Genomic DNA, 14,979 nt, shown 5'->3' on the forward strand with positions numbered 1-14,979 from the left:
TCAGTAAGCTCACTGCTCAGTTAGAAGTATCAGTAAGCTCACTGCTCAGTTAGAAGTATCAGTAAGCTCACTGCTCAGTTAGAAGTATCAGTAAGCTCACTGCTCAGTTAGAAGTATCAGTAAGCTCACTGCTCAGTTAGAAGTATCAGTAAGCTCACTGCTCAGTTAGAAGTATCAGTAAGCTCACTGCTCAGTTAGAAGTATCACTAAGCTCACTGCTCAGTTAGAAGTATCAGTAAGCTCACTGCTCAGTTAGAAGTATCAGTAAGCTCACTGCTCATTTAGAAGTATCAGTAAGCTCACTGCTCAGTTAGAAGTATCAGTAAGCTCACTGCTCATTTAGAAGTATCAGTAAGCTCACTGCTCAGTTAGAAGTATCAGTAAGCTCACTGCTCATTTAGAAGTATCAGTAAGCTCACTGCTCAGTTAGAAGTATCAGTAAGCTCACTGCTCAGTTAGAAGTATCAGTAAGCTCACTGCTCAGTTAGAAGTATCAGTAAGCTCACTGCTCAGTTAGAAGTATCAGTAAGCTCACTGCTCAGTTAGAAGTATCAGTAAGCTCACTGCTCAGTTAGAAGTATCAGTAAGCTCACTGCTCAGTTAGAAGTATCAGTAAGCTCACTGCTCAGTTAGAAGTATCAGTAAGCTCACTGCTCAGTTAGAAGTATCAGTAAGCTCACTGCTCAGTTAGAAGTATCAGTAAGCTCACTGCTCAGTTAGAAGTATCACTAAGCTCACTGCTCAGTTAGAAGTATCAGTAAGCTCACTGCTCAGTTAGAAGTATCAGTAAGCTCACTGCTCAGTTAGAAGTATCAGTAAGCTCACTGCTCATTTAGAAGTATCAGTAAGCTCACTGCTCAGTTAGAAGTATCAGTAAGCTCACTGCTCATTTAGAAGTATCAGTAAGCTCACTGCTCAGTTAGAAGTATCAGTAAGCTCACTGCTCATTTAGAAGTATCAGTAAGCTCACTGCTCAGTTAGAAGTATCAGTAAGCTCACTGCTCATTTAGAAGTATCAGTAAGCTCACTGCTCAGTTAGAAGTATCAGTAAGCTCACTGCTCAGTTAGAAGTATCAGTAAGCTCACTGCTCAGTTAGAAGTATCAGTAAGCTCACTGCTCAGTTAGAAGTATCAGTAAGCTCACTGCTCAGTTAGAAGTATCAGTAAGCTCACTGCTCAGTTAGAAGTATCAGTAAGCTCACTGCTCATTTAGAAGTATCAGTAAGCTCACTGCTCAGTTAGAAGTATCACTAAGCTCACTGCTCAGTTAGAAGTATCAGTAAGCTCACTGCTCAGTTAGAAGTATCAGTAAGCTCACTGCTCAGTTAGAAGTATCAGTAAGCTCACTGCTCATTTAGAAGTATCAGTAAGCTCACTGCTCAGTTAGAAGTATCACTAAGCTCACTGCTCAGTTAGAAGTATCAGTAAGCTCACTGCTCAGTTAGAAGTATCAGTAAGCTCACTGCTCAGTTAGAAGTATCAGTAAGCTCACTGCTCAGTTAGAAGTATCAGTAAGCTCACTGCTCAGTTAGAAGTATCACTAAGCTCACTGCTCAGTTAGAAGTATCAGTAAGCTCACTGCTCAGTTAGAAGTATCAGTAAGCTCACTGCTCTGTTCATGCTTCTGAGATGGGTGTAGCGGAGGACCTCATTGGAACTAAGCTGACTGATCTGGAGACGTTGGAGAGGATGGAGAGTGAAATAGTGAGTTTGTTATTGTTACCTTATCGGACGTTATTTGACCTGAGAACAAGTTAGATTTTAAGTGTGTTTTGCTCACTTTATACTGTTGTTGTTTAATTAGGTTATTATTATCTGTTAATTGTGTATGACAGTTATCGTTTTACCTTGAAATAAGAGGTAGAGCAAGACATTTTGTCGAAGTCAGCACATGCCAAGTTGAAAGCCTTGAAATCCTACAAATACTCCGGATAATATGTTCTTGTTGTTTTTTAGAATTTTCTAGTTGTTAATTTACATTTGTTGTTTACATTCGCACGACGTGTTAATGATTGAGTCTGCAATACTAAAGACTGATCTTTTCAGGAAAAAAGCAAGGGTAGCCGAAAGAAGTCAAACCCTCACGACAGACAGATTCTTAAGATCGACGAGATTTTGAGCAGGTCTGGAGGCTTCGCTCGTTACCAGGTTAGTTACGCGGTTGCCATGTTATTTACCAGGTTACCACGTTTACCTAAACTTCATTTCGTGGTTTTTTTTGTTTTTTTTTAAATTTTAATTTAAAAAAATTTAATTTCGTGGTTGATACACTGAAATTTTAATATCTGGGTCTGTTTAACTTGAAATAAATAAAAATTCTATGGGAATTGGAAATTGAATTGCCATTTTTTTAACATAAAGTATCTGACTGCTTACATTCCATGGAGTCTTACTAGATTTATACTGAAGACCCTACCATGGTAACAAACAATGCACTTTCAGACTCTCGACCTTCGAAATATATGTATCTGAGAACCTTTTGCACATTTAAAATCACAAATTTTAAATCATAAATTTAAAATCACTTACCATATTACATGGTATATATTATCCAGATTCTAGATTCTAGACCTAATAATGTGTCGAGACCTTAAATAGTTATAAAACTATAAAGCTAAAGATCACTTTAGTCACTAATGCTGCAGTCACTAATAATGTAGTCACCAATGCTGCAGTAACTAATGCCTCAACCGTTTCCAGATATTCCTGATTCTCTGTCTGGGACTAGGCGGTGCACTCTACGTCTCCGTGCAGAACCTCTCCATGACCTTCGTGGAATCTTCAGCACCCTGGAGGTGTATATCCTGCACGTGCATGGAGAAGACTGAGCCGGCGACGGGGGTCACATGTGACAACGAGTCTGAGTCTAGTGTGGTTCACTACGATCTGACGACTCTCTGCAGATCTAACTTGAGCTCGAGTGATTTCGAGTGGCTGAACAGGAACCACACTGCTCTCTCTGATTATAATCAGGTAATTTATATTCTGTAAACTGTAATGGTAACCATGATGGTAACTGAATAGAGACTAGAGTAGTGGTATTACTGAATTAGTAGGATCTATATTATTCTCCTTAATTTCCTAATAATACTGCTACTGTACAGCTACTGTACTTTATTCTATACCCAAAACAAGGAACACACCAGTCAGATGAGTGTTAATAACATTTCTCCCCAGGCATGCGGCAGCCACACAATCGTCACTCACGTACTATACTTCTGTCCTGGCGTTATTATTGGGGGCTTCATATTCGGGATGATGGGATGGTCGACAGGACGGAAGACACCCTTCCTCTCCGCTCTGCTCACCTCCATGGTGGCCTCTGTTATAAGTGCTGCTGCTCAGGAGTATATCTTGTTCGTCATTCTTCGTGTCCTGCTAGGTGAGAGTGCAGTTAATGACAGGTTTAAATTTTAAGCGTCGTTACTTCCAATTAGCAGTGCAATTGGACGGTTGTATATTGATTGTCAGATTGTCATTTACCACTTAATTTTAAAACTCAGTTCATGAGTATTTCGACTAATAAATAAGTCTAACAGGAGCAAGTATAGCTGGTTACGAACTGCTTTACTTCTGTTGGATTGTGGAGTTGGTCTCCCGAAAATGGAGACCCCTAGCTATCGCCATACAAGGAATATTCGGGGCTGCTGGGCTTTTGATCGTTTTCTACATCAATGAGACGTTAGTGACATTTTATTTTTTACACAACTTTTAGTGACCAATTGATAAAGCAATTCTTCAGATTTTGCGAGGTAGCTAGTTGATATAATATGTGCATCAAATATCAATACATTGAGATTTTACCCATTATTCAAGTTCCAGTCTTTAAAATCTAAAGTTTGTATCTTATAGGTGGGACTACTGGAGATATAAAATGGTGTGTGTTGGGATGGTTTCTCTGGTGTTCATCTTTGTTTACGCAGCAGTTCCAGAATCTCCTTACTGGTAAGTTATTGTTTTCTGTTCCTCCATTAACTCATCAATTTCTATTTAAAATTGCGAAATAAGTGACTTCAGCAGATGACATAACAAGCATAATTGTTCATGAACACCAAATTCAGGCTGCTAGCAAAAGGGCAAGATGATGTCGCAACAATGGTTCTGAAACGAATTGCCATCCTGAACGGAAAACAGTACCCAGAAGTCCAGCCTGCCATACCGGTCATCAAAGCTCGAGAAAAGGTCATGTCTTTCTTCAAGCCCAAGTACCAGAGAGTGGGCTGTCTGCTCTGTCTAAACTGGGTTCTCGTCGGCATGGCTTACTACCACATCTTCCTCACAATCGATACTTATGGGGAATACGGTAACCCTGACGAGGGGAAAATCCCTTACGCATTGTTGAGGAAGACGAATTTTATCGTGGCGCTCGGGGCAGAAGTACCAGCAGCAATTATTGGAGTCGCAGTGCTGACCTCGTTACTCGGCAGGAAGTTTTCTTACATCTTGAATCTGGTCATATTCGCCGTGTGCTCTGCTGTTTCTCTGGTGCAGTACGAAGTGGTCAAGGATTGGGATATTCGGAGAGGCGCCATTTTGATCGGAGCGAAGATGAGCATCACCGCTGCCAAGATGATCCTGGCTTTGTGGACCGCTGAACTGTCCCCGACCACCATAAGAACTCTCATGTTTGGCCTGGGGCTCGGATCCTGTTCAGTTGGTGTCGTCCTGGCTTCAGCTCTCTTGTTCTTCGCTGCGTCCCCCATGGTATCAGTGATCATCATGCTTGTGATCGCTGTGATATGTATTGGTGCTTCCACTCAAATCCATGACACGAAAAACTGGAACCTACCAGATCATCTTTTCGATGTTTACAAGAACATGAATATAAATAACGATGATGCCGTCTACTCAGACTTACAGTCCGAAGCTCAAAATAACACAGCTACAGTTCTGTGAGCTTGGAGCAGAAATTCAGTGGGTTTGCTAACTCTCCGGCTGGACGTTGACAGAGGCAATCTTAAATGGGGGACAAGCTGCTTTATCTCTTAAGTTGGAAAATAGATCGTGGCTAAAAATGGTCCATGCAAGAGCAGAAATATCACCAACAGTTTGGATTAAACAGCAAACTAGCAAATAAACGGTTTCTGAGCGCTCCCAATCGTCTGTATTAATCAGCTCAACAATGATCGGTTTTCGATCTATCGAAGTATTGACTACTGAATAATCTGAAGTACAAAATACATTGTTCGCTAAATTAAACAGTATTGAACGATTTCAAGTACTTTCTTGTAATTTGAGAAAATCGTTTTAGACTTGTGAAGCTATAACTTGCAGAGGAAAATGAAAACGGGTTACGACTATATTTAAGATAGTTGTATTCTTATTGGAAGCAAGTATACTATTCTTAACTTTGCTGTATATAAAGTTTAAAATGTTTCATGAATAATATTCACTCGTTTAAAGTTTTCTTATCGTTACTTCAATTTTGTTTGAGAGATGATCATTGAAAATGCTAATTACCCGTTAGCATTTCACCCCTCCCAGCGTCCGTTGACGACAAAAAGCTATAGAATTAAAAGTAGGTAATGGTGGGTCGAGTTTGCGTGAAATTGTTTCGAAATTACGATCTAGCAGTCCGAAGATCGTTTAGTCGATCGCTGTTACGTCAATTAACAAGCTTGCTTATAAGTTAGATACCTCTCGATCTTTATCAAAAGCGTCTAATGAACGCTTAAACTCTAGCTGGAGCGTGAAGTAGGGTAAAAGCAAACGTTTGAGCGAGGATCAGCGACTTTGTGACTTTTAAGTTACACAACTACTAATTAAATTTGTAGTGTAGATTGATTCGCAGTTTCATAAAGTTTCTTCCGATGAGTTTGATGAAGGAGCAGCTTGATGTGAGTTTAACTGCGTTACTCTTCAGTACGTTGATACTTTATATGTTTCATTTGAAGTGACCTTTCATTCATTAGAACTCATGCTTAAGTTGTGTAGCCACGATCGTGGAGGCTTTGTTCAAATTTTTACCGCAATTTTAAAATGACTTTTATTCAATGCAGATTGCAGATAGACGCTGCCCTTCTACAAGATTCTATGCATCAATTGTTTAAATAATTACCTCAAATGAAGCACATGACACGGCAGCACACTGGTCATTAAGCTCATAAATAATTTAAATAGTTTCTGGCCATCAAAAGAGGTTGCATGCACTGTCGCTAGAGTTTGCTAAACTTTTTGACGTGCAATCCTCCTCAGGACGGCTGCCGATATTTTGATATTATGCTCAAATATTTCGTCTAACGCCATCATCTGCTTGAAACTATTCGCTGTTTTGACACTCTCGTTTTATCTATTTAAATCGTTAAAATTTTTTTTTATATCTATATTGTTCCGGGGAATATATCAGCCAAATCATGATTATGTCTCGAGCATCAAAGGGAGTAAGTTTTCATTGCAACTTCCTGCATCACTATGATGCCAATCACCCAAAGAAAAACTCGTGTGATGTTCATGTTTCATTTCAATATCATAAGCAGGCCATAGAACATTTTGCACCAAAGTCATGTGGTTACCAAAACTTTCTCCAGAAAGAATGAAGAAAGGCACAACATACCAAGCGGCTTTTAAGCATGGCCCCGGGATGTCGTCAGCCACACTCATACGACCACCCACCGCACCTTATAATCTCACAGATGTAATGAATGAGACCGTTTTCTAGATTTATGACTTTACCTTAATAATCACAAATACGTAGAACTGGAAATAAAATTGTATGTGCAGTGTGCCCAGGCCCACTTTGACACTGTAATATTTCAGATGAAAATGGAGAATTCGACTTCTTATGGATCGGAGTTTTCTGAAAAAGATTTTAGCAAGCCACAACCTATTTATTCAGGTAAATTTAGACCTTGTCAATGCAGACGGTCAAATCGTAGTACAGACATGTACTGTAAGAATGTAAACCTCGCCGTTTTGATCATCAGTTGTAATGATCGACCAAGAAACTTTCACGCGCTAACTCGTTAATAATTACTCTCTAAAATGTCGAATAAACTGCGAAATAACACGATTTGGCAAGACTTCAAGATGTCATCGCTTCAGCGACGAACAGCGGCTTCAGAAGGAACAATCCGCATCCCAGCAGAGAGTTTTTGGAGTGGAAGATTCCTCGAGGAGGCGCCAGGGAGGAGCAGATTGTTCTGGATGAAGACAAATTAAAGGAGGTTTTCAAGAAACAACTTGCCTCTTCATACCAGGTACGGCATTATACAACTTGTAACTTCTGAAAGGGTTCCGTGATTGATGATCGTAACACTGTAACAGTTACATTTACATCTTATAATAGATTACTATTTTCCCCCTGGTAAATCGTTCTAATTAATAGATAAGATAAGATAATTAAGTCACTTTCAGCAAGACTATCTGGGAACGCAACCCGAGGAGGCTGGGGATATCGAAGAGAGAATGGCTGCTTTGAGGACGGACTCTAAAAAAAACTACTACAAGGACACCAGCATGAGACACTCGTACAACGAACCTAAAGTGGATGAAAATCTCCAGGGCAATACAACTCGTTATGGGTGCAACGGTAAAAAACATAAGGTATGTCATACATTACCTGGTAACATAGCCAAGTGGTTACGTAGCAACACATACTTTAGTAACTTCAAGTCGCACGCCAACTTTCTTTCTCGCGTCATGCTTGTTCGGTCATTAATATTCATATGTGTTTGTGTCAAATTTAATTGTGCAAACTTTGAATCTTCTACTTGAGCACTGTTAAATGTGACATGTTAATATATTTTATGGAGACAGCAGATGTTGGCCGCATGCTGATGTTAATGGTTAATAATTCTACAAAGCATTCTGTACAAATTTAATGCTTCAATAACTTAATGCTTCAATGGTTTGAATTTTAACTGAAACTATTGTTAACTACCGTGACCTGGTAACCTTTCAGAGCGCTATTGGAATAGTGCCGACAGTGCAACACAGCCCCCAATCCCTGACTGTTTCCTCCAACACTTCCTACACGACACAGTTCGGCACTGCATAACTCTCCGACAACTCAGAATGGCAATTTTCTCCGTTGCTTAGTTGCCGTAACTATTTAACAATACATCTTTTCGGGCTTCAGAATTCATCTTGATATGAGATATTAATTGCTCTTCAAGTGGACATTGAAAGAATTTGAATCGTGTTTTAAAGTATTTTATGAAAGTATTCAATCCCTTTAGTTAATCAAATGCGATAATAGAAACTCAATTTTCATCTTTTACTTCTGAATTTGATTTGATTACTGATAAATCACAAAAGTAAAATTCAAAAGTTGTACATGTCTCGGGAAAAAATTCAATAACAATGGCATATCTCGGAAAATGTAAAACCATGGTTGAGTTGGCATGATGCCAACTAAATGGTGCTAGGCTCCACACTCTCCGTGTTATCGTAAAGGTCAATGATACTCTCAGGTTTTAGTTCCTCTGTGTCTTTAGACGTCATGTGAGCCACTACGTTTGCATCAATCGCTGTAATTTTAAATGTCTGGTTTAAATCTTGAAGAAATTGCTGTCACATTGTTTTATCATTTATTGTGATTATATTATTTATAGAATACCAATATTCAATATCATCTGCCAATTTTATTTACAGCTATGCTTCTGGTGAAATCATGCCAATAATTGTTATTCAAATCGCCTTGGTAACTCTAAGCATTGCCCAACCCTATTTTCTTTAAGCAGGTATCTGTATACTGTAGTCAGATTTTATTACTAATGCCCCGTTTAGTAAAGTAATAAATGGAAAGTTATTTAGTTAGTATAATAGTATAATATGTTGCAGGAAAATGAAACATTATTTAGTAAGTATAATAGTATAATATGTTGCAGGAGCACCGGGTAGTATTTCTCCACAAACTGGCTTAAGATTACCAATCTCTCTCTGCCTCTAAACAGCCGAAGCCAAAACAGTTAAACTTAAACCGAGAAATTAGAACAGAACTCATCCAGTGCAGCAAGTAGCACTTCTCAGCATGTTGTTTTGAAAATAGAGCATGGTATTTAAAAGGAATGAATCAGCGTGTTTACTCACAAACAATCTCGTCAGTCTCGTCGATAAGAGGAGTGTCCGCTTCAAGGTCCACTGAAAAGTTCCCAACCGTTATACAACTGAGCTTCTATATAAAACCACGAGATATGACCACGATATATAGCGACAAGATATAGCCACACGTGATCAGTTGAAGTTGTCAATGAGGACACGTTTCTCTATACAACTTTGGTCAGGTAGAAGCGGTTTCGGTTGAAGATGTCAACTGTCAAACTGTCAAGTCTTCAGGGAACGCATTATTGGCCCAACTACTCAATTATAACATAACCATATTTCATTATATTCTAGAACAGTAAAGACCTCAAAAAAATCCCTCCCTTACTTATCGGAGTCTCATTCTCTTCGAGTGAGAGGATCTCAATAGATTCCAGATCCATTTCTTCAGCAGCAGCCACCACACACAGTACAAGGGATAATACCAGGAACAGTTTCATGGTGTGTAGTTGAGCTAGAATATGATGGTAACTTGTAAAGTGGTGATAGTAATGAGTAGCAGTAGTAGTGAGTAGTAGTGAGCTAGAATATGGTGATAACATTAACCGTCCCGTGCTTCTCTGTTAAAATACACTATTTAGTTTTAAGCTTTAAGTTTTAAAGTAGTTACAAACTGCTTGCTCCAACTTATCACGCTTTTATTAGTGGTTATTTAGCACAAGGTAGTAGGTCTTTACTAAAACATGATATCTAACTGTTAAGTAGCACTTTGAACACTACTTAACAGTTAACACTACCTGAACAGAAAGTTGGAAAGGTAGTTAGCAGGGTTATATATCGACAAGAAAATGTTTATTTCGGCTAATATGTTACGAAGTCAATGTGGAGATTCAACAAAATACCAGGTATGATTGCACTAGAGTGCTTTAAAAGTGAGCTTTTAGATGGATTTGTGGAGAAAAGTCTCCTGACCATAATGTACTGTTGTACTGTACATTAAATGTACATTATACAATGTACATTGTGTAGGTCACACCAAGAATAATGAATAGGTACCGTGATTGTGGGATAGTAAATTACAAAGGTGATTTTTTTCTCGCCGTAATCTCATGTTAACACTAAACTGTGGAATGGAAGTTCTAAGAGAGTTGACATAATAAGTTACCTACACTGGTTTTAACCGAGAGTATGATCTGAGAGTCTCTAAACATTGCCACATGACCGTACTTAAAAATGTAAAAGATCCATATAAAACAGCTCCCAGATCTTCACTGCTCACAAGTGGTGCTCGCAGTGTTCCCTTTTACAGATCTATCAGAGTTCAGATACTCTGGGTAGAGATTAGTTTTCACCGGAAGCTGTGGATGTATTCCGTTGCGAGCTTACACATGCAGTTACACATATGTGCTGTGATTACGTTGTGTTTGTATCTGTTTCTTGACACGTGATCTGAAAGCGGAATGACTGGAGGTTAGGTCTTGTCGGTCCCTTAAAGAGGAGTCCACTGTCCCTGTTTGCAAGTCAGATGGCCAAGTAGGTGTAACTTAGTTTTGCAGCAACTATCTTGTCATGCAAGCAGTTGGTTTTCTATGAAAATCTTGCTTTTCATGATTATTTTGCCTTGATGACTTTGTCGCCCTCCAATGCAAACATGTATATTTAAAAGCACCGACTATTGCTGCTAACAGTTAAATGTAATAATTTGACATAATCTGTCATGGCCCATCACCATAGTTACATCACCATAGTTACATCACCATAGGAACGAGGCTGATCGAACTGGTTTAGATCTGAGGATTAACCAAAAACCACGCACTCAAAAGGTGCGAGGATCTTATCACATAAAGAAAAGGTTAGTTGGAGTAGTTGTTAGTAAAACAACAGATTTTATTAAGGAAAACAGCTAGCAGATTGTTTGAAGTCGCATACTTGAAAAAGTAGCTGATAGTTTCGTCCTAATACCCCGAAGCGGCGAAGCTCATTCTTACCACCAAGCCATTCCATTTCCCAATTCCCCCAGCAAATCTAAAGATGATGTACGTAAGCACGGTAAACGAGTACAGCCGAAACGTCACCCCCAGAGATCAGCGGACTCCCAAAAAAGAGAAAATCAGAGCCCTGAGATAACAGCTGCAACTGTCAACCTGTGGACTCCTGTCTCCACTACCAGCTCCTCCTCTCTTGGTGCTGTAGCTTGGAGGAGACGGACTCTGGAGGGGGAGACTGGGCTCCAGGACAAGGTTTGTTGATTGGTAATTTTGTTGGACCTGATTCAACAGGTAAAGCTGGCAGTGTTACGCTGCTGATATTCAACTAGGTTTGGTTCAGTTGTGCAGCTAGAACCGAACCGATCCTGAACAGGGTTTATAGTTTCAATCTTTATAATAGTCTCCATGATTACGCTTTCAATTTTATCCTGATACTTTTTAATGCGGCAAAGCACACAAAACATTAAAAGTACTTCACTTACTATCACTCAGTGTATTTCACAGAAGAGCACTGAAAAGGCGCTGGAGAAGTTAAAGCAGACGACTAAGGTCAAGAGGAAAGAGGGGTCGTTGGGTAAGATCCGATCAGATCTCCAGGATATGGGGGTGAGGACCTCCAGTCCTGCTACTCCTGGACACAAGATCAATGTCTTCAATGACAGGTCCTTATCTTTAACGACTGTGCTAAATCTGCACTCTACAGTCGATCTTCGAGATTTTTCTAAAAGGTCCCCTGACAGTTGAAAACCAACCTGAATCGATGTATTTTCGGACACTGATTCCGAATCACCCCCATGTCATAGGGTTAAAATGCTCCCCTGGCGAGATATTGGTAAAAAACTGTCTCGATCACGTGATATGACCATATAAGGGAGTTGGCCTAATTTCACATTAGGGTTAGGGTTTCATCATGTGCTTTTGTTACGGATTGGGGTAGGGTTAGGGTTGGCATCATAAAATTAGAAGGTTAGGGTTTCTAATAGTCATCCAGGGCCACCTAGAGAGCGGATTAAAAAAGTCACGTGAAAGTCGAGTGTAGAGTGATTAATCATCATCCTATCTTTAAGTTTAATATAAATAGATTTTCCGTTTTTATCGAGTCTTCAAACAAAGAATAATTGACAAATTTTACCCTTTGAGCATACTACATATTTTCGGAAACATTATGCCCTATTATGATTTTCGATAACAAAGTCGTATACCTCAGCGTATGGGAGGAGTACGGGAAAAGCAGTGATGTATTGGTATCTGACTTGGAAGATGGTGACACCGAGGTCAAGAACAGAAAAGCTAAAGAGGGGAATAGAATTTTAGGATGTGAGGTATATAGAGATTTCAATTCTAAATACTTAATGATTCTTCAGCCGGTGTAGCTGCGAGGGTATGATCATAGCGTTGGTCCATGAAATATCTAATTACGACTAGAAATATAATCGCGCGTATTTTTGTCAATTTATAAACCTGTATGAATCAAAACGAATCAAACGCAAGTTCTCCATGCACATATTAAAAAACCGATCCTAGTTTCATTTTTGTTGAAATGTGGTCCGCCTGGATCAGTTAACTATGAAAAGGCCTGGTACGTGAGACGACTGGAGATAGAACTAAAGCCGGAAGGGGAGAGTAGCACCTATACACTAAGTTAGACAGGTGCTAAGTTGCATTAATATCGTTGCCGGTCATTGCATGCACCTCACACCCGTACAACTCAATGTTTGCACCAGTCTCCAGTGTGCTTATAAATATTACATTTACAGTATTACAAGGTACTCATTATGTAAATAATCTTCGCCACCATACCACCATAAAGTAATCTCTAGATTTATATTAATAACCGACTCCTTCCAGGGCGGGTTATTTTGCCTTTTGCAAATACACCTTCTCGGCAATATGAAAGGAAAACAATTATATCAGAAAATAAACGATTATTTTAAAAAATTGTTAAATAATTGTCATGATGCCAACGGCCGGTATAGACGGTTAAAATATTCCTCAGGGGTCCCTGTATGAAGGAGACAGGTAGGCAAACTCAGCGACCAAATCAGCGGGTGATGAAGACAAAAAGTTTAAATATTGAACTAAATTTTGTTTACCAAAATGTTTGTTCATACTCATAGTCTAGTAAGATTTTTAGTTAAGATGATATACGTGATATATGTGGCGAGTAAGTTCACTCGGGGATAAGATTACAACGGACTTGCGAACTGTTCAAGTTTGCAGTCTTAAATTTGAGTGAGACTGTTCCAAGTTTGACGTAGAATTATGTGTTCATGCCTGAATATGTTGCAAAGCCTAATGAATCCTAATTCGGGATACGGACATAACGGAGAGTCTAGGACCTTTTCTTACGGGTTAATAGTGTTGAAAGGGACAATCGATTGAGCCGATTTGGAGATGATACATAAAAATTCAAATTAAATATAATACTGTTATAGTCGTTAGTCAGTGCTATAATAATTAGGACATGCCCTTTGCAGGCACGGCATTCGTTATCTGATCTTTATGAAGTTATGATAACAGTCATTGCTATTAAAAGTTTTTTTAATAAATGTTTATTAACGAGTTAACAAAAGGCTTTCTTACATTAAAAATCAGTCTGATTTCCTGCCATGCACCGGCCGGATAAATTAAATTCTTTCACACCTTTCCACTTCTATTGTCTTATTCTAACAAATTATGGTTTGATCATTTTGTCCCTGACTTCCAGAAATAATTAATTATATAATTGATACTCTAGTCTAAAGTCGTTGCATAAATGCAGAAAAAATTGAATTAAAGTTTTGCAAAACAGACCATAAAGATTACTAATTCTCAGCAGTCAATTTTCTGCCAGTCGGTAACAGTTAATTTTCCCGTATAACACGTTTTGCAATATATTTTTGTAAAAATCAATTAAATTTATTCGTAGACTTTTTGACTTGAACCTGAAAATCTTGTGGAGCGGAACAGAAACGATCTGCTCCGTAAATGTTGCTTTGTCTCTTCGGCGATACTTAGGTTGCATCATATCTAGATCTGCTTCGGTAGAAATATGCCCTGGATGTTGCTTGATTCTTACCTGAGGACCTCAGGCTATCAGTATCATGTTCATAAACATAGAATAGAGATTAGGCGGAATGACAGGCTGAGCGCGGCCCAGTAACTTGATTCCTTGCTAAAGCCTATATTGATATTTTGAAGACACAACGACCGCGCGTAACACTCAAGTCAAACTCTATATATCACCTCTTTTGAAATCTGATTTTTGTCTCCACTCCTCTCCCAACCGGAAAGGTGGCCATATTTGCGACGATGTTACTTGTGAGTGGGCTATAAACATGATATGGAGTGTCCTTCTGATTGCTTACCTTATTGAATCGCTAATTGAGCAACGTTGAAAAATGTTGGTTACATTTATGGAACATTACAAGTTGATTGAAAACTGAATCGCACTATTTTGTAGCAAAGGTTTGTTGCGCTGGCATTGCAGTATTCGTGAAATCTAATTTGAGGGTGGTTGTAGTCTTGTTGGCAAATAAATTCGAGAGCTGACCTCATCTTTCTGCTCTCACTGATTTCTTGCAAGTTTTTCTGCGTAGGCGAAGTGTTGCAAACTTAAGTTTGAGAAAAACAATGCACATTGGGCAGAAAAACAATTATGCACATTGGGCATTGTTTTTTATTAAACGCACGTACAGATTTTGCATTGCCCAACTTTGCTTTACCATTCATTTTTCTTCATTATTATGTGGATTGCCGACAATTTGGTTATTTTTTACAATCTAATTTTCTGTATCCAGGAAGATGTTGGCTGTAGTGGGCCTGGCTTTGCTTGGCTCAGTCCTGTCAGCTACAATTGACCCTTCTCTCGCCAAATGGAAGCTTCTCAAGTTGAACGGAGAAAGAGTAAGGTTTCCTCTTAGCCAGTACAACTTGGAGGTGAAAGCATTCCGTCCTGATGTCTACGACACCAACCCTTCCTCAAAGTCACTCTTCAGGACTGACAAACCAACAAGCATGATGATCTTGC

At 39.1% G+C, this 14,979-nt stretch overlaps 2 protein-coding genes across 3 annotated transcripts; both read left to right on the plus strand.

Annotated features, from left to right (window-relative positions):
• Positions 1-1,561: 1,561 nt before the first annotated feature.
• LOC134819427 (solute carrier family 22 member 3-like) lies at positions 1,562-5,388 on the plus strand. Its single transcript, XM_063829374.1, has 7 exons — positions 1,562-1,704; positions 2,047-2,148; positions 2,701-2,973; positions 3,178-3,382; positions 3,540-3,681; positions 3,853-3,945; positions 4,062-5,388. The coding sequence occupies exons 1-7, from the start codon at positions 1,630-1,632 to the stop codon at positions 4,894-4,896; spliced, it is 1,725 nt and encodes a 574-aa protein (XP_063685444.1). The 5' UTR covers positions 1,562-1,629; the 3' UTR covers positions 4,897-5,388.
• Positions 5,389-6,135: 747 nt separating this feature from the next.
• LOC134819769 (testis-expressed protein 26-like) lies at positions 6,136-8,218 on the plus strand. 2 transcript variants are annotated; one of them, XM_063829908.1, is made up of 5 exons: positions 6,136-6,380; positions 6,757-6,835; positions 7,042-7,196; positions 7,354-7,542; positions 7,901-8,218. In XM_063829908.1, the coding sequence occupies exons 1-5, from the start codon at positions 6,354-6,356 to the stop codon at positions 7,994-7,996; spliced, it is 546 nt and encodes a 181-aa protein (XP_063685978.1). In that variant the 5' UTR covers positions 6,136-6,353; the 3' UTR covers positions 7,997-8,218. The 2 variants fall into 2 exon arrangements, with proteins under 2 accessions (XP_063685978.1, XP_063685976.1); XM_063829906.1 differs by lacking the exon at positions 6,136-6,380 and adding an exon at positions 6,463-6,634.
• Positions 8,219-14,979: the final 6,761 nt, after the last annotated feature.

Source organism: Bolinopsis microptera, chromosome 8 (genome assembly GCF_026151205.1).
Source record: "Bolinopsis microptera isolate Bmic1 chromosome 8, MBARI_Bmic_1.0, whole genome shotgun sequence".
NCBI classification, from domain to species: domain Eukaryota; kingdom Metazoa; phylum Ctenophora; class Tentaculata; order Lobata; family Bolinopsidae; genus Bolinopsis; species Bolinopsis microptera.

Coding starts and splice junctions, on each gene's coding strand:
- LOC134819427 (XM_063829374.1), top strand. CDS start 1,630: ATGGGTGTAGCGGAGGACCTCATTGGAACTAAGCTGACTGATCTGGAG. Junction 1,705..2,046: donor AGAGGATGGAGAGTGAAATA/GTGAGTTTGTTA, acceptor TGATCTTTTCAG/GAAAAAAGCAAGGGTAGCCG. Junction 3,682..3,852: donor GTTTTCTACATCAATGAGAC/GTTAGTGACATT, acceptor TGTATCTTATAG/GTGGGACTACTGGAGATATA.
- LOC134819769 (XM_063829906.1), top strand. CDS start 6,503: ATGTGGTTACCAAAACTTTCTCCAGAAAGAATGAAGAAAGGCACAACA. Junction 6,635..6,756: donor CACCTTATAATCTCACAGAT/GTAATGAATGAG, acceptor GTAATATTTCAG/ATGAAAATGGAGAATTCGAC. Junction 7,543..7,900: donor GCAACGGTAAAAAACATAAG/GTATGTCATACA, acceptor GTAACCTTTCAG/AGCGCTATTGGAATAGTGCC.